The 18865-nt window shown below is 39.7% G+C and overlaps 1 protein-coding gene across 1 annotated transcript in view; it reads left to right on the forward strand.

Moving 5' to 3' along the window:
* The first annotated feature begins 1682 nt into the window (after positions 1 to 1682).
* The window catches only part of Pcsk1 (proprotein convertase subtilisin/kexin type 1), a 35598-nt gene continuing 18415 nt past the window's right edge, over positions 1683 to 18865 (forward strand). The window contains exons 1-7 of the mRNA XM_020161236.2: positions 1683 to 2117; positions 5358 to 5462; positions 8661 to 8771; positions 10602 to 10748; positions 12087 to 12163; positions 15440 to 15528; positions 18317 to 18489. Coding sequence (XP_020016825.1) covers positions 1938 to 2117; positions 5358 to 5462; positions 8661 to 8771; positions 10602 to 10748; positions 12087 to 12163; positions 15440 to 15528; positions 18317 to 18489 — 882 coding nt within the window. The 5' untranslated portion in view covers positions 1683 to 1937. The remainder of the gene's footprint in view (positions 2118 to 5357; positions 5463 to 8660; positions 8772 to 10601; positions 10749 to 12086; positions 12164 to 15439; positions 15529 to 18316; positions 18490 to 18865) is intronic.

Here is an 18865-nt window from a genome sequence, read left to right on the forward strand (position 1 = left end):
TGCTGTCAGAATGAGGCACCTTAGAGAGCTTGAGGCCACAACTCAGGCTGAGGCATGACAAAAAAAGAAGACAGCTCGCCCAGCCATGGACATTCACACATGTGGATTTACAGAGCAGCAAACAGAGCTATCGGTCTGGGCCTATTCCACAGCATCTCATGTGAGAGTTACATTATTGTAATTAGCTGCATCAGATGTCTTATTAACGTTGGCATTTGTTTTTGTAAATACGTTTTATGTTTAGAGAAATTATCAATCCAGTCCTCGTTTTAGCAAACAGAGGCAAATGAAAACTTAGTACTACTCAGCCCTATCCTCCACCACGTCTTGCCTCATTTGCTTCTTGTACAGAAAGCCTCTGGCTTTCTTTCTCTACATGTCCTTAGGCCTTTTTTCAAGTCCTCTCCTTTTTCCTCTTTCTGGAGACTAGATTGCGCCCTCCGGCGGTTGGGGGTAAAATAAGAGAAGAAAAATCTTAACACACGTTCACTTTCTCCTCCCTACAATTTTACTTTTGGGCTGAGTCCAATGCATTCCAGAGAGCACGATACAAATAGTCACGATCATGAATCTAACCACACACCCTCTTCCGGCCAATTTCCTATTTTTTCTGTTCAAAGGAGGGGAAAGACACAAGTCAAAAGGGAAACGGCTTGGAGCTGGCCAGCTGTGGAAGAGCGGAGACCCTGGGTGCTCAGAAGAGCAACTCCAACCCGGTAGTGCGAGTGTCGCTGTCCAGACCTCGGTGCTGAGTATTAGACACCGGTATCTCCAGCCAGGTTCAATCCCTCAGCATCCGTGTAGTTGCTGCCATGGTAGACTGAACGCAGTTCTTTCTGGTGTGTGTGGGGGCGGGGGGGGGAGCTCATTTAGACGTTTGCTTGCTCTCTATTCACGGGAAAATAGTCTTCCACAATCCACACATTATGCATTTCATTGGAAAATAGTGGCACAGCTTCAGTCAGCACCGAAATGAACAGCTCTGATGGGTGACAAATGGTTAAGTTCAGGGTTAATGAAACCTGTCGTTTCCCCTTCCGGACCCTACAGTCCTTGCTGTCGATTTAGAAAAAAATCATGTGATTGATTATTTTTTCTAATTAATCGCTGGGATAGAATTTTAGGTATTGTTTTAGTGAGGTTGAGAAACAAGAGAGAAGAAAAAAAAACTTGACTGATTAAAAATATGTCTTAAAAGGTATCGCTTTAACACTGTCTCTGTGAAGTGCTCATTTTCTCCCGGGATTTAGAGCAGAATTTGGGCAGCGTTAGCTCCCCTCCTCTTTCCCCTCCCAGACTATTCGATTTGAAACCTCTAAGAGCTCTGTTTTCATAGCAGGCACTGATACCCAAAGGGCCATTATAAGAATCCTACCCACACCGCCCCCCACCACATGCACAAGAGATAATAAAAAGAAAATGGATGTGTGTGGGGGGGAGTGCGCTGCACTTCCCATTTGAATTGCATGTTCAAATGTGGGCACTTCTCTTTGAGAAGTGATGTTTCTTATAGCTACAGTATTTATGGGCAGACAGGGAGGAGAATTAACAGATCCCAGCAAACGGTTCCTTCCTTTTCTAAATCCCTCGCTGCTTATTTTAGTTGCTTCTCCACCCCGCTGGGAATACCATCCAGATCTGAGTCCAGGTAGATCTGACGTCAAGAGATGGCTTTCGTCGAATTGACGTGTAAACACTCATTTCCATTCTGGCTGGGAAGGCTGGGGCTCCGCTCAGCCGGGAGACCGCAGCGCTTCAGTGAGCGCTCGCCGCCGCCCAGCCTCTCCTCGCGCGCCTCCTAGCTCTTCGCAGAACAACTGGGAGCCAGGAGTGGTTCCGAGTCCGAGGGTGGAAAGGTCGAGTCTGGCTGGCTTTTCTCCTACCTTGCTTCTTTGCCCGCTCTCTTTTCCACTTGTATGCGAATGAGTGTGTGAGCCATGGAGCCAAGAGCCTGGAGTCTGCAGTGTACTGCTTTCGCCCTCTTTTGCGCCTGGTGTGCACTCAACAGTGTAAAAGCGAAGAGGCAGTTTGTCAATGAATGGGCGGCGGAGATCCCCGGGGGCCCGGAGGCAGCCTCGGCCATCGCCGAGGAGCTGGGCTATGACCTTTTGGGTCAGGTAAGAGTTGGCACTTTTAAGAAACTTTCTGGGACTCAAGGGGAATGGTGAGACTGAAGCGCGGTCTCCCAAGTGGGAGCCTAGGTAGCACGCTCCTGCGCCCAGTGTGGCCAAGAGCAGGGAGTTCCTCCAGCGCTCGCCCCTGGCGCACTTTTAGAGGAAGAGGGTTTGCATTATTTACCATTCGGGCCGGGCGCAGCCAGGCAGAAGGAAGCTGCTGTAGCTGGGTAGAGCTTGTTCTTACTATTATCCTCTCTAGAACTGAAAGCCGTTCCCGCGCAGCCTGGAAGAAAAAAAAAATCCCTCCACACTTGTTCAAGGAAGTTGAGGTGCACACAGGCTCTCACCCATCGAGCGACTCTGGGAGAGGCAGTGCGCTCTGTCCCCCGGGACTCAGGCGCGGTCTGCGTCAGGATCTGGCGCTTTCCTTCTTTTCAATATGGCAGCATCAGATCCAAGTCCCGATGCAAGGGGCCAGGCAGGCTTGGGGACATCCGCCTGCAGCGTTTGGGGGCACGCCCAGAGCGTGGAGAGAGCGCCGGCTACTGGGACGAGCAGCTCGGAAGTTGGCGGCGTGGGGCAGGGGGCGGCGGAGTGTCTGCGGGAGAGGAGGTAACTGAAAGGCAAGGAAGCACCGTTTCCCTCCTCCAGGAGCCCAGTGTTGCTACTGGAAAAGGAACTTGGGAAGTCGAAGCTTCGTAACTTTCCTTCACCAATGTCCCTTGCAGGGTCGAGCTGCCGAACTGACTGTGGGAAAAGGATGTATTTCTTTCTTGTTCCTCGATCATGTGCGTAATCCTCCCCGGTGTTTCAGCTAATGAGAGAAACTGTTGCCTGTTCAAGTCGGGGCTGGGTTCATAGACGGAAAGGGGAGCGCAAAGCCATTACGAGGGAGCGTGCTTGGCTGGACGATTCCAAGGGGACCCTAAATAGGGCGACTTCTACTCTAGAACTTTCCTTTTTCTTGACTCAGAATCAAGCCCTCGACCCTAGCCTTGGAAATTGGTCCGCATTGAAGCGGGGGGGGGGGGGGAGGGGAAGGGAGTTGTAAAACATTTTGGCGCGTTTTCTTTTCTGGAGGTGGTGATTGAGACGCAGCTGAAGCAGCTGAAGTCATGGATGAGTAATCGGTGTGGGCGTTGGCGACTCCATAGATCGAATCCGCTGGGGAATACGCGTTCTCTTGCTAGAGGCTTCATTCTCTAACTTTGTGAGCCAAACTGTCTTTGAAATGCCCGGCAGGAAAGTCAATACCCAGATTGATTCTCCAGTGCCCCAGGAACAGACTGAGCCTTTTGCTTTTGCTCAGCCCTTGCTGTGTTCCAGGCTTTGTGTTAGACGGTTAGGAATAAATGAAAAGAAACGCTCTCAAGGAATTCAGAAAGTAGAGGAGACTGGCTTAGAAACAAAAAACTGTAAGTGAATGCAATTTGCGTAGTAATGGAAGCTGTGCTTGGAGTTTCAATAGAGTATCTTTTGATTGAAGGAAAGAAGGTGAAGGGAAATTGGGAGGAGTGAAAGAAGGCTGCCCACAGGTGGAAACACCTGCACAAGGTTTAGGAAGAAGAGTCAGAGGTTGCCAGGACAGCATAGTGAGATTGGAGAACTCACTCCAGGAATAGAAGGCAAATCCTTATGGGGGGATATCCTGCAGAATTAACCCTGGATCCCTTAGGCAGCCTGGTAATTGTGTAAAAGGAGATTGGGAGAGAAAGGAAAAATAAAGTTTTCTTCTTTTTCTCACCTGTCATCCCCAAACACATCCAGACCTGGACCATTCAATATGGGAATTACTTTCCAAGATAAATAAACATAAATCCAAAAAATAAAAAGTAATCAGTTTTCTTGGTAGAATCTTTGAGATAGGGATGGCATAGTCACACAAATAATTTAAAAATTATTCACCATCTGTAATTACATATGATTTACAATACCTTTTCCTCTAACCCTTTCTAGTAAAGTGGCATTACTAACAAACAAATACCTTAAGAGTATAATATTTATAAGAGATTAATAGTGCTGTTCATGCCCCTATTTATTGCTCTTTTTGTTTACCATTACTAAAATTATACTAATTTGTCCTTCCTGTCCTAAAATATCATGGCCTAAAGATGAAAAGATTACCTAAAGATTAAGGTAGAGACTAGCAAAACCAATTGACAGCAGAAACAGAGCTAAGCAACCTTTATCTTCTCCTGTGGCTTCTGATCTCTCTCTCCAACTCCATCTACAGCTTACAGCAGATACTCTGCCTAAGGTTCAGTCTTGGAGCTAAATATCTGTATTAAAATTTTTCTCTGGAGGATGAGAACTGCTAATTTAAACAACATACTTCTTCTGGGATAAAGTGTTGTTAGTAGTTTGTCTCTTAATTTAAGCCATGCAGGGCCTCTAGAGGGTTTGGTAGCTTCACATTTGGTACTGGTTCATGTAAAGGGACTCTAGCTTAAAAGAATAATGAACATAGTTCTAAATGGACCAGATAGTGTTGAGAATCATGCAAGAAGTATACACACCTGTGCTAAATATGGCATGTTCTTTCTTGAAAACCTTAAACTAGTAGAAAATCAAAAGATAGTAAACCAGGAACTGGATCCTAGCTACTTGGGAGGCTGAGATCTGGAGGACTGCAATTCTAGGCCAGCCCAGGAGACCAGCCAGTTCATGAGACCCCATCTCCAAAATAACCAGAGCAAAATGAGGTGTAGCTCAAGGCGTAGAGTACCTGCTTTGGAAGCATGAAGCCCTGAGTTCAAATTCCAGTCCCACAAAAAAAAAGTTATCACCAGTAATAGCTGATAACATTTATCACTATGGACTCAATGGCTATATAGTATATCAATGACTTGTTTTAGCTGAATGTGGCACTGACTACAGATAATACAAAAGCAGTTTGGTTGCTTTCCACAAATAATTGCTTTCTAACACATATATTTGATTAAATGAGCATTTTTTGAGAAAAAAATATATATGCACACACACACAAATCCAAGTTACTTCTAAAATGTATGAAACAGAGGCATCACCAGTTCCCAAGTACACTATAAGCCCAAGCAACAATATTCTGAGGGTCATATCAAAACTTCTGTCAGTGCCTTCATGAATAAAAAAGTTAACGTCGAGGAACCAAGAAGAGGCTTAATAAAAGTTTCCTGTCTCTAAGTTAGTTGATTTTGGAACCAGTTCACATATACTTGTTTGGGAAAGTGGATTTTGATTTTGTTTTGTTTTATTTTATAGATTGGATCACTTGAAAATCACTACTTATTCAAACATACAAACCATCCCCAAAGGTCTCGAAGGAGTGCCCTTCATATCACTAAGAGATTGTCTGATGATGATCGTGTAAGTGTTGTGCATTTGTCCTCAAACCAGTACCGTGACTTACCTGCTTTCTTTATGATTTCTAACAAGAGCAAAAATGTTTTTCAAATATGATTCTTTTTTGGTGTTTATCTATAGTGTTTCTAGGTTCTTTTCATAGGGTTATTATTGCATATAATAACAAGTTTAGATTGGTTAATTAAACTAAAGGTAATTATATATACTTTATATGTAATATGCATATATATATATATATATATATATATATCTAAAGTTTTAATTTTTGAATATTGAAAATCAGGTGGCAGCACTAGTGAAAAATTTTAGCAACATAACCAGCAATCTTTTATTATGTATCTCTTACGTGCCAGGCACTCTAATACCAATGTAAGGATGCGAAAGAAATATATTACCCTTATTTCAATAACATTTCAGTGTAACTGAAAAACATTCCACCATTTCCACCTCTAGAAATATACTAGTGTTTGTGAAAGAGCTCTAAATCTACGTTTTCATGAGATAAATGTTTCCATAAGTGTTGTACTGTTTGATCCAAACCATATTATCTCTTTTTATCATTGTTTGTATACTGATTCATGATTAGTAAATGGCAGGAAATGTTTAGAATCAATATAGGTCAATGGGATGGGGAGAATATGAATGCATATGTAATATCTCTATTGATTTTTTAAATCTATGTTCAAGGTCAGCAAATATGTTAACAGAAAAATGTTGACCACATTAGGATTGCTGAAATTTGCATACACAGTGTTGCCTTTTCTCAAGACTGTGCCATACTGGGAGAAATTTATCCTGGTTGCCCTGATATCTAGGACACTCTAGAGAATTATAGTGCAAGATAACAACATATTCTCTCTGCTTCCTGGGGTGGAGGGGGAGAAGCAAAAGTGACAGAAAAGTGATAGAACAGACAAAAAGTACATGTAATTCATGAAAGCTGTGAAATAATTTGCAGCTTTATTTGTCCCTTAACTGACAGATTTTTTAAATAATAGAAGACAAATTATAAGGGTAACAAATTATTGGTCCTTGGTCACCAGTGTTCAAATGTGAAAGAACCAATCACATTCTGTTACTGCTATATCAGAACCACAGACTGCAAACCTGCAGCCCAAGTACACCCTTGCTAGTTCTTTTGTCAATTCTGGCTAGATGTGGGAGACCAAATCAGAGACCCTGAACCTTACTTTAACAGATTTGCTGTCCAATTATGTCATCTCTTACCCACTCAAAGGTAGATGGCTTATTGCATGTGGTCTCTGAGAAGCAGGACACCTTCCAGCACTCTGGCTAGGCTTAGTTGGTGGCCAAGGCAGGAGAGACTTCTTTCTCTGCATAAACGCATGCCCAGCATCAATACACAAGGAAGTCAAACTGACCTCCCTACTCATCTTCATAGGAGAAACTGGACAGAGTGAAGTGTACCTGCTATTCTTATTCAAAGTGCAGCATGAAAATGAACAGATGACCCAGACCCATTCTTCAGTTATCTCATTAATTTTGAGAGGAATTCCAAGGCATAGTTTTTTTTTTAAAAAAAGCTAACAATTTGCTCCCCAATGTAACTTCATTAAAAATGAGTTTTAATAACCCTATGAAAAATTAGCCCTAGAATAATTTTATTTTAGGAAAATTCCTAGAGCCATAGAAGCTTGCAGTGGAGGATTAGACTAGATGATCTTCAATGCTCTTCCAGATCAAAAATATTATTTACAATGAAGTGCATGATACCTATTATATGCATAATAAGAAGGCACTGCCAATTTTCTCTGTTCCATTTAGTCTGCTCTTTGGAGATTAATATGCAATTCTGAGTTAATGACATTAATCATAACACTGTTTCCTACAATTGAATGTTTATCTGATCAGATGGCAGAGTGCCTCTTCTTATGTTCCAGTTTTAAAAATTGCTCTTGATTCTCATTTTATTGCTCTTCTTTGATGGGGAATAATACTCTTTCAAATCAGCCCTGTGAAATGCAGCAATAGTCTATCTTTACAGACTAATGAAATCTCCAACTCCAAGTCACCTCTTCCACAAGGATCACTACTTGTTTCCTAGCACCCAACTTCCAAAGACCAACTTAGATTGTGAGCAGTGTATTCCAAGTACTGTGGTATTTTAAGCCAAAATAATTATGCTTGAAAATAAATCACTTTAAAAATAAATTATATTGACGAATTTCTAGCTCTCAAGTCCTTCCCACTGTTTAGAATATGCTTGCAGTATATTTTTCTAATTGAAAATTCAGGACAGTCTTAGTGGATGGTTTTATTTGTCAGCTGCAAATTATTTTTTAGTTTTTATTTTTGGATCTGACTCATTAGGACTCTCACATGAACAATATCCCACCTCACAGTGGACTGTCACCACGTATGCAAAAGAAAAGCTGGTGTTTGCAACAGGGAACAGTCATATTGCTCAGCAAACATATAACATAGCATAAATCTTGTAATGTTTATAAATACAAAGCAGTCCCTTACTCTCCCAGGACCTCAAACATAATAGGATTATGCCCTAAATGAGGGCCAGGTAATTTTTGGATTGTCAGATCTCTTTACATAATGCATGAGACTGAATTAATGGCAAGTGTGCCTGGTCAGTAATGCTCATTCATCACTCTGGGTCTGTTTCTCCTATTAAATACTGTTAAGTAAGGGGTTGAAGTGCAGAGCAGCCAGAGTTTCAAATTTGCAAAGACACAGCACCATTCTTGTCTTGTGTAACATTTGCAATTTCCACCTTTTGTGTGAAAAGAAAGAAAAATTAAGGTTCAAGAGCACTGTAACAGCAGTCTCCACAGTCTCTTAGCTTGGTGATTCAGTTCATGAAAATGAACAAATTTTCAAGTACAGAGTCCTGGAACTTACTATAAAAATGAGTATTATGGCCCATTTTCTGATGAAAGCAGGCTAAACTTTTACTCCACTGTAATCACAGGGTAAATAATTTGAGGGAATCATCACTTCACTGACTGCTTCTCTTCCCCTAAAGGTACACTTTACTGTAACAGAGGAAATGTTTGTCTCCCCCACGGGCACTTCTTCTCACTGGGCTGCCAGTTTGATCTGTGGTCAGACAAAAACACTGTGGAGTTTCCTGAGTCCTGGTGGGCAGGATCCTAGAGATGGAGGAAAGATGATTTCACAGATGTGGTTGCATGGCTTTTGATTTTCTTAATATAAAAATCCTTATAGGTGATATGGGCTGAACAACAGTATGAAAAAAAGAGAAGCAAACGTTCAGCTTTAGGAGACTCTGCACTAAATCTCTTCAATGATCCTATGTGGAATCAGCAGTGGTACTTGGTAAGTACCTACAGAAAGACTGTAGGATCTGCGTTCTCTGCACTATCAATCTATATCATCTGTCTGAATTCAGCAGAGGACTATGCTATCCACAGATTAGGGTTGGTGGGACCTTCTTGATCTGGATCTTCTGCTTTGCTGGGTGAGGTGTTTGAACCAGAGCTTTATCTGTTGTGCATGTTGTCTTTTTTCTTCTTAAACTTATCTGGGACAAGTGCAGAAAAATCATGTCTTGCCAGGTCAGAGGTTTCAAAAGCAGCATTGTTTGAATGTATTCTTGAGTACCTTCTAAATCACTCTTAGATTACAGTTAATGTGATTAGGCATGTATAGTCCCAAATAATTCTTATATGTTTCAGGTGAGAATCTCTGAGTGAGGCTAAAGGAAGGAACACTAGTAAAGTTTATTTACAAATGTCTGGGCTTGCAAACTATTCTACCTTTAAGATATTTATCATATCTTTATTGGTGTGTGGAACTGAGTTGAGAAATTATGTTACTGCTTGCTTGATGACTTTTAATGTTAAGCTTCTATAGTAGTAATATATGTAAACAGAAGGATTTATTGCTGAAAGTATTAAAAAATGTTTTTCATGACAACCATAAATGAAGGCTTAGACACTTTTTTTTAAATAATGGGTAGGAGTGGGGATCAATTCATCTGCCATTCTCTTAAACTAAGCAATATTTGCTCATCACAGCAGAAGACACCTATCAACTAACACCTATTGTACATTTACTATGTGCCAAATTCCATTTTAAGTACAATATGAACTCATTTAGTCCTCAAAATTACCTTGTTATAAATATTGCAATTATGCCTATTTAACAGATGAATAAGCAGAAACATTGGTAAGTTTAATAATTTGCTTAAATCATATGCTACCAGTGGTGTAGCCATAATTCATGGCCCCAGAGGTCATACCCTTACAATCACACTCTATGATCACAGAAGCCTTCCTGTCTAGTATGAGCCAGCCAAAATGTTGCATGGTTCCATCCTCTTGTGATTCAGCATCACACTGGGCTGGTAAATTTTGCCCCACCCCCACCTCCTTATGAGGGGGATGGATAAGGGGGAAGTCCATTCACTGACATGTTTGATTGTTGTTGCATACAAGTTTCTTATTGACCTCTTCACCAGGTACATGGTACTCCTCCACTATATCTCTCAATGCTAGAAAATGTTCTTATTCCTATGCTCCCTTGTTGTTCAGCCCTTCTCCCATATAGTCCCCCACACGGTGACTATCAGAAAAGGAAAAATGTTTACAACATGGTTATAGATACTCCCTCCCTAAATCACTCATACACAGAAATAGATAAATTGTAATTCTCAATGAGAACACAGTCTCCTGAGCAATCCAGGTTCTGATTTTTCTCTTAGAAGAAAATTTCTACAACACCCATGAAAGACTGTGCATCAGGCAATATAATGAAAGCTCAAAATGGCTCAGGGATTGTGGGAGATAGAAACACAGGCCATCAAATAAAGCTTCAGTAGACAAAATGTTTGAGCATGTTGTTATAAATGAAAGAAACTTAGAGACAAACTTCTTTGAATCCATGTAGTTCAAAGAGAAGGGCCTAAGGTGATTCATCCTTTCAAGTGATTTTTCCATTGGGACAATTGGGAGCAGAGCTTCACTCTGAATGATTCATTTGGCCCTCCCTTCAACTTTGTTTCTTCATTTCACCTAATTACCTTCTTCTGAATAGTAGAGTGACCCAAGGAAAAAGAAAGATTGGTCTTCAAGTTAGAGCTTAAATTCCAATTTTGTGGCAAGCAAATCATGATTTTATCAATGCTTCTTTGTTTTTCATTACTAGCAAGATACCAGGATGACTGCAGCCCTGCCAAAGCTGGATCTTCATGTGATACCTGTGTGGCAAAAAGGCATCACAGGCAAAGGAGTCGTAATCACTGTACTGGACGATGGCTTGGAGTGGAATCACACAGACATTTATGCCAACTATGTGAGTGTGAGCTATCTCATGACTATAATTTAGGGAGCTGTCTATGCAGACATGCAGGACTTTCCTTCCTCTAGGGGGACGCTGCTCTGATGTCAGCTCTTGGGAAAGTAGACCAAGGCTTTGCCCCTTCCTTGGCCCTTTTATTGCCCATATGAACTTGTTTTGTACCAGTGGACATTGGAAGAATTCAGTGAGCTCAGGGATTATACAAAACCATGTGTGTTGGGAAAAAGTGTGTGTGGGGGGGGTCGTTACCTACACCAATTAAATTATTAAAAGCCATTCAGACTGTGAGTCATTCGGAATTTAGGGCAAAAAAGCAATGAATTCAAGCCTGATGTCTGAGATCATTTTTATAGTCTTCCTCTCAAATCCTTTATGGGTCAGTATCCTTGACGTTGTGAAGTTATGTGAATGTGATTCGTTCTATGTGAATTCAAAGTGAACACCACACAGTGAAAAAGTGCCACGCTGATAAAGTTAGCTAAAGATGGGAAAATAAATAGTTGAAAGCTATGTTTTAATTGTTCATGAAGCTAATAATATAATGTGAACTCCATAATATATCTTTGGTCTTTATATCAGAATAGTGTGTATTTCATCTGTAAGATTGTTCTTTGTTTCTCTCATCCTTTTCACCCATCTAACATTCCCCAACTATAACTCAAAACTAAAGAGCAAAAGAAAATGCAAGAAAAAGAAGAGATGAAAAAGGGATTAGCATAGGATAGAAACAAAGAATTATTAAAAGATATGGAAAATACTGAGAAGTAGCACTTGTGGTAATAGGAAACCTAAGTGGGAGGTGTTTAAGTTTAGCAATTTGATTGGGAAAGGTGGTGGGACCTGGGAGCTTCTCTTGAATTTCAGTTACACTCTCCATAATTAAATTATATGGATTTTATTTTACTGTACCTGTGAAGACTGAAGGAAACCATCATGGACCTAAACCCCAGCTTTTTGCACCTATGGTCATAGGGATGAGTGTCAAAGTATCACTAATTAGCTCTCTGGTTTTAGTTAAGTCATTCAGCTTTTCTGGGCCTCCATTTTCTCATCTGAAAAATGAAGCTGTTGAACCTGTTAAACTCTGACTTTTTCCAGAACATCAGTGAGCTACGAGTTTGGTAACATTCACTGAGAATTGAATGCTGGCTTACTTTGCTGTGTTCATCGTCGCTGCCTGATTTGTGGGTATAACAAATGTTCAGTGACTTGGTTAGAAACTGAAATGCAGACTTTGGAGTTGTCTGCTCGGACTGAAAGAAACAGTGGTAGAAAGCCCAGGAAGTGCTCCTTTTTTGTAATGCTACAGTATTATTTTTGTTGTTTCCTTAGGATCCAGAGGCCAGCTATGACTTCAATGATAATGATCATGATCCATTTCCCCGATATGATCCCACAAATGAGAACAAGTGAGTAAATGTGCATTTTGGGGGAATAAAGTAGTTAAAAATGCTTTTATCTTGTTCGAGAGAATTACACTATAAATTTCACCCAAATTTCAGCTCTTAGAAAATGTTAATGCATAACATCCATACTGCAGTGTTTTGTTGCTTTTAAACAGAAACCAAAGCTTCTGTTTTTATATTCCTTTTGATTTATAGAACCATGTTTTAATTAAATTTCTTACTATAAAATTCTCCTTATCTTATTGAATTATTATCTTGAGTGTTACTAAATACTTTTAGCTTTGGAATGAATGTTTGGGACATAGTAAGTCTAAATGTTGAGCCCTCTGCCTTCTCCCCCAACCCCACCAATTCTTCCATGAAGTTTTTACTATCAGCAACATACGTGATGTTGATCATGAAAAGAAATATAAAGAAATACATGTGAACAAATCACCCCAACTTTCTATGGTGGTCATAACCACGCTTATAGTTTCCCCAGAAGAACATGGCCTAACAACAGACAAGAGAAATGCAGCTGGGTCCTGGCATCCAGATCCACACATTCATAATAGTTACATTTTCTCCAGCCCAGAGAGTTGCAAAAGCCACACATAATGTTATTTATTTTTTGCCTGAAAATTCTGAGCTTCCAGAGCATTGCGTGCTGTGGACCTCACACATGCATGGAATTAGCACTGCACTGCCCAATAGTTAAGAGCAGACTTTGGAGTCAGATTTACATCAAGCAAATAGTTGAGCGACCTTGAATAAATTATTCAACTCCTTTGTATTAGGTTTTAGCATATTTTTAAAAGGGTGGTCTACTTAGTTGGGTTATTACGGTGATTACAAGAGTTTATATAAATGCTGTGGGTGCTGCATGATATATAAAGAAGTTCAATACGTGCTGGCTGAGTTGATGCTGATGATGGTAATGATCACATCAGTAGTGACGACAATGAGTATCAAAATTTCTCCTTTAGCAACGGAGGTAGACCTTGTCTCAGTGAGAAATCATCATGACAAAAATAATATCATCTGATAAGAGGAAAAGCAGAAGTCAATTTTTCAGCCAATTCAGAAGCTGCTATATGAAAATGACCCAATGAGCAACTAACTCAGAATTCTCTTGACTATCATCTAAACAGATAGCGTCCTTATCATTTATCAAAAGATGCAATAAATAAGCATGTCCTCAAAACTCTTCTAGCATTTTGTCAGGCATAAATCCCATGTCTGAAAAATCAGTGGGTCCATTTTATTAGTCTTCTAGCAATTGGAGACCTATTATCTCCCAATTCCAAGTGCCCTATCTCTCCAAACCATCTCTGTTACTGCTGTTTTGTTGTTGTTGCCTTTTTGGTTTAGTTTGAATTTTTTGGTGGTAATGGGGTTTGAATTCAGGGCCTTGCACTTGCTAGGCAAGTGCTCTAACCACATGAACCACACACTCAGTCCTACAGCTGTTCTTTATTACTATGTAAGTGAGACTAATAGAAACCATATTTGAATGCTCCTCAGAAAATCAAAAAGGAATCACTAAATTAGAAAAATCATAAAAGTGCAGGTAACTCTTACTATTAAGCTGGCATGACTCTGTATTCAATATTTCAACACCAATTACAGATTATTTTTCTACATAAATAACTGTGACAAGGATATTTTAACCAGAATAATAGTAGTCTTTAGACTATTTTGTAGAATAATTTTTTAAACAGTCAATTTGTTTAAATGCCAGCTACTTCCATTGTTCCAAGTCAAGAGTTTTTTTTTTTTTTAATCTCAGTACCTAATTTAGGAAAGAAAAAGAACTGCAGGTCTATGAAGAATGACATAGACACACTTTGATAAGATCTTCCTTTTTTCTCAGTGTGTGAAAGTGGCAAGTAAGGATAAGAGGAGGAGCCATATTTGTACCACAGTTCTACTACAATGTTCACTAGAAAAGTCAACACAGATTAAATATAGGTGGCACAACATTACGTCATTTTTTTGGACAGAGCCCCCACAATGTTGGAGATATTTGTCAAGTTAGGTCTGTTGGCTTAAGTTGGAGGCTTGCACTGGATTTTTTTTTTTTTTTTTTTTTTTTGCTATATTGAGCCCTGTTTCCATCCTATATAAATGGAAGTATAGGCAGTGGGTACTCCTGGAAGCACATTTCTCAGAGGATGGCAACAGAATTTCTCTTTTTATAAAGGCAGAGACTTTGGGATTATACACACACACACATACACACTCACACAAAGGATAAGTTAAACAGAATTATTTTGGATGATCCAGGCAATTTAAGAATTTTATATTCTGTGCCAAGCTGAATTGATAGATTGTTCACACTGTAGCTGACTGGCATTGTCACTCAGAGGTACCTCTCTCCTCTTTTCCTCTCTGTCAGCATATCTGTTGGCTCCTGCAAGTAACCAACAGCCTTCACAGCACTCCCAGGTGGTTCCACATGGATTATGTATGAACTGGATTCACATTAACATGCTCTTGACTTATTGGCTCTCCTGAGTAGGGCTGGGAGTGGAAAAAGACAATTATTAGCCCAAGAGTTTCAGAACTGATGCTTTAGTGAAGGAATTTTGTGTGTTTTAGAGGTCAGTTCCCCAATAAATATTCTGAAATCACCAATTACCCTCTTTGCCTGACTGCAAAACCCACTTTTTTAGGCTTCTGGCCCCGGTCAGAATTGCAAGAGTACCCTGTTTCCCAATTAGGCTGTAGTGTCCTGAAATCTCAGACTTCTTTGGACCAGAAAATCCTGAGATGTTTTAGTGTGATATGTGGTTAAAGTAGAGGAAGAGGACTTACAGGAAACTCTGTCCTACCATATTCTTCTAGGCTGGTCCAGGACAATCTAATCCAAGGCAATCACTAGGGAGGAAGGTGAGGAGCCACTCACTACCAAAAGTAAGAAGCAGAAGCCATGTCTGTGACATTATTCTTGCATGTCAGGGGTTTCATCATAGTGTCAATAGCCAACACTTAATGAATTCCTAATATATGTTAGCAAATATTTTACTGCACTACTACAAGGACTTCATGTGATCTGCCAATGACCCTTGAGGATAAGTGACCGACCCAAGGTCAGAAACCAGAATTTGAACTCACATGTTTTGGCCCCAGTACCTGTGTCCTTCATCTAAACATAAATCTTTTTAATAACTAATGATAAGAAAGCCAGGAACAAGGCTGGCAAAAAAGAAGCTAATATACCCATGTACCCTGGAGTCATGTGCAAAACAAATACTTGTCCTTATTAATGATTTATAATTCTTACTTTTTAATCCTCAGACATGGGACCAGATGTGCAGGAGAAATTGCCATGCAAGCAAATAATCACAAATGTGGGGTCGGAGTTGCATACAATTCCAAAGTTGGAGGTAAAGCAGCAGGTTGTTGTTCCTGTAGTTTGGCACATTAACTGGAGACTTGTATGACCTGTCCTAAATGGAGGGGGAATAGAGTGGGCTTTTCTACAACCAGAGGAAGAATTGAGTTCCATGTAAAATTTGCTGCAGGACTTGAGCGTGATTTGCAAGCTAATCAGTGGATCTGACTTCCTAGAAAATGGATAGCTGAATATAGCCTATACATCTTTGCAGAAAAAATAATGGAAATGTTGAATAGCATTTGAATGAAATCTAAATTTCTCCATGTTCTTATTTAGGAGAACATTTGCTAAGGGACCAGAAGGAGGAGGTAAATTTAAGCAGACTTTCCCGGCCTCCAATTCTATAAAAGTTCTTCATTTTTTAGCAAAGAACAGCTTCAAAAAATTTAAGTGTATTTTTGTTACATTAAGTAGCCAAAGGTTACCTTTGATGACAAGGATGTAGACTCTCAATTACCAAGGTAATTGAGGATATTTTAACTAAAAAAAAACTATTTACATGAGTTATAGAAAACCAACAAGGGACTAATGAATATAGGAAGATGTTTTCACCTTTAAGCCAAGGGAGCAAGGGGAAAGGGTAGGTTAGTGAAAAGCAGAGAGGAAAAGCTGTTGCTGTAGAAGTCACTGAACAATAGCTGTGGCCTTACACACAGCAACTGAGGTGCTTCCTGGCAGGGAGGATCCAGGGGAATAAGACCTCTCCTCTCATCCTCACCCTTCTGCTGGTGTCACCAGTTGTCTGAACCCAGTGGGAAGGCAGGAGAGCCCATTGATGCAATCCATATTCCAGTGAAGAGGGGTGGAAAGTTGTCTGCAGGCATAAGTGGAGAAGGTGAAAATTGTCTCCTGTCCTTATACTCTCTCTATCTTGTGCTTTCATGGTTATGCAATAAACTTTAAGCTTCGTTTCGTTTTTGAAAGCTATAACCACAAAAAAGATCATTTATAGAAGCCAAATCAATGCACATTCTGGCATATAAGTAAGTAAATAGGATAGATAGAATGATTACATAGATTAGATAGAGGGTTATATAGAGAGATTTCTCACTGATAGAGAGGACTCTGAGATTTTAAGTATCATTCCTGATTTCTGCTATTCTTGCATCTTTAAAGTGCTGTGCTAATTTAAAGAAAGCAAAAGCAGAAATACAAATTATGTAATCAGCTAGAAAAATAATTCATTTTTAAGTTCTGATAAACAAAGCTATAATTTGTGTGGGAATTACCTGATCCTTCAATTTTTTTTCTTTTTGGACAAAGAACAATAAACAAGGTTTTTAAGGTAACAAAAGTTAGTTAGTAGCAGTGTAGAACTGAAACAAGGCTTCTGATTCTAAGCTTACCAATTTTTCCATTACTTCATCCTTTGATGTTCTAGGCCTAATTTGAACAATAATTTTTAATGTATTAGGCAACTATGATATGTCAATCACTTACCTGATAATATATTACAGAAAGAGGATTGCATTAATAGGATAGAGTAGGTGTCAGAGTTTGGGGGTCAAGTTCAGGTTCCCTACTTTCAAACTGTGTGGTCTTGGGCAATTCACTGTGTCTCTCTGGCTTCAGTCACCTGTAAAATGCAGACAATTATAACAGCCATCTCAAATGGTAGTTGTAAGGATACATGAGTTCACATGGGTAATGCCTGTGGAATGGCGGCTACATGTGAAATATCCTCAATGCAAGTGAGCTGTTACCATCATCTACATTTTACAGTTGAAAAAATTAAGGCACAGAGAGGTAAAGTATCTCAAGATCATGAAACTATTAAAATGCAGAGCTCAGATATCTTCATTCAAATGCATTTTTTGAATAAATCATTTTTAGGAAAAAATATGACTTTCACTGATCATGTCAATTACATCTGCTTTTATTTTTACTCCATAGTAAATAATAGCATGAAAATATAAGACTGCACCCCATTACATTATTAGACTGAAGTGAGGAATAACCAGGTATCTGCCTGTTCTGTCCAAATTGCTTTTCCCTTTCTGGCTCTTGAATTCATGAATCTGATGGTGGGTGACAGCCTGTTGAAAAGCACACAGAGCTATCATGTCTTCCATCTCCTGATGAAAAATGATTCTCCCTCAGGAGTGAAATCCATGGCAATGATTTCATCCTTGATATTATTTAGAAGAAAAGGAAGCATATTTCTTGAAAATGTTTCTTAGCAAATGCATAAAAGAAAGGCCTCTGGGTTATTTTTAATCAGTGTTTAGAAACAAGAGTTCTTTCCTTATTTGTTAGTTTCCTATTGTGGATGGATATTTCCAAGCTGCACAGTGTCCTGTGAGGATCCTTTGTACAGTACCAACTGGGCCACGACCATTTGTAGCAGTTGTGAGCAGGTGTGTTGAGGGAGGGCTATTGAATTTTTTTTTCTCTAAAAGCTATTTTGTCATTTTGTTGAGAAGGAAGGCATTTGTAATTGATGGCAACCATGGCCACTTCATGCTACTCCTTTTCAACCTGGAGGGGTATTACTGGGAATGGAGCCTTGAGTGGGACACACACACACATGCACACACACACACAGCTGCCCCACAGAGCACAGAATTATCTGTACATAGCAGATAAGAATACTTGCAGGAGTATTGACTTATCCTTTCTATCTATGCTGGGTAGCTGGGTCACAGGCATTGGTGACATCAAAAGGCTACCTTGTTTTTGACTGTTTTGAGAGTTCTATAAAAATATGAGTAAGAGTGGTCTTTTCTATAGGTATACACTAGCACCAACCTTTGTGTTTGTTTCTTTGTTTTGCTCAGGCATAAGAATGCTGGATGGCATTGTGACTGATGCTATTGAGGCCAGTTCAATTGGATTCAACCCTGGACATGTGGATATTTATAGTGCAAGCTGGGGCCCTAATGATGATGGGAAAACTGTGGAGGGACCTGGTAGACTAGCCCAGAAAGCTTTTGAATATGGTGTCAAACAGGTGAGATGCTTAATACAGACTCAAATGAGGTAAAACAATATCCTTAGTATATGAGGAGAATGGAAGAACACTTAGATTATATAAAAAGAAATGGTGATGAATTTCTTTTCTTTTTTTAAAATGTTAAGTAACATAAATATGAAAAACCTCAAGAGGAAAGAGACTGTACCTCTCTTTTTCATAGTACACAGTACACAGTGAGCAGTGTTTAGTAAGTGGGTGAGGGCTGGGTATATAGTGATAGAGCACATTGCCTTATCTGCTTGAGGCCTTGGGTTTGACCCCCAACACTGCAAACAAAAAAATAGGAATGAATATAAGTTTACAAAAAAGTCTACAAATTGTGTGATGACTGGAATATATATATTTATAAGTA

This window comes from Castor canadensis, chromosome 6, assembly GCF_047511655.1.
Source record: "Castor canadensis chromosome 6, mCasCan1.hap1v2, whole genome shotgun sequence".
In the NCBI taxonomy this organism is placed as follows: Eukaryota; Metazoa; Chordata; class Mammalia; order Rodentia; family Castoridae; genus Castor; species Castor canadensis.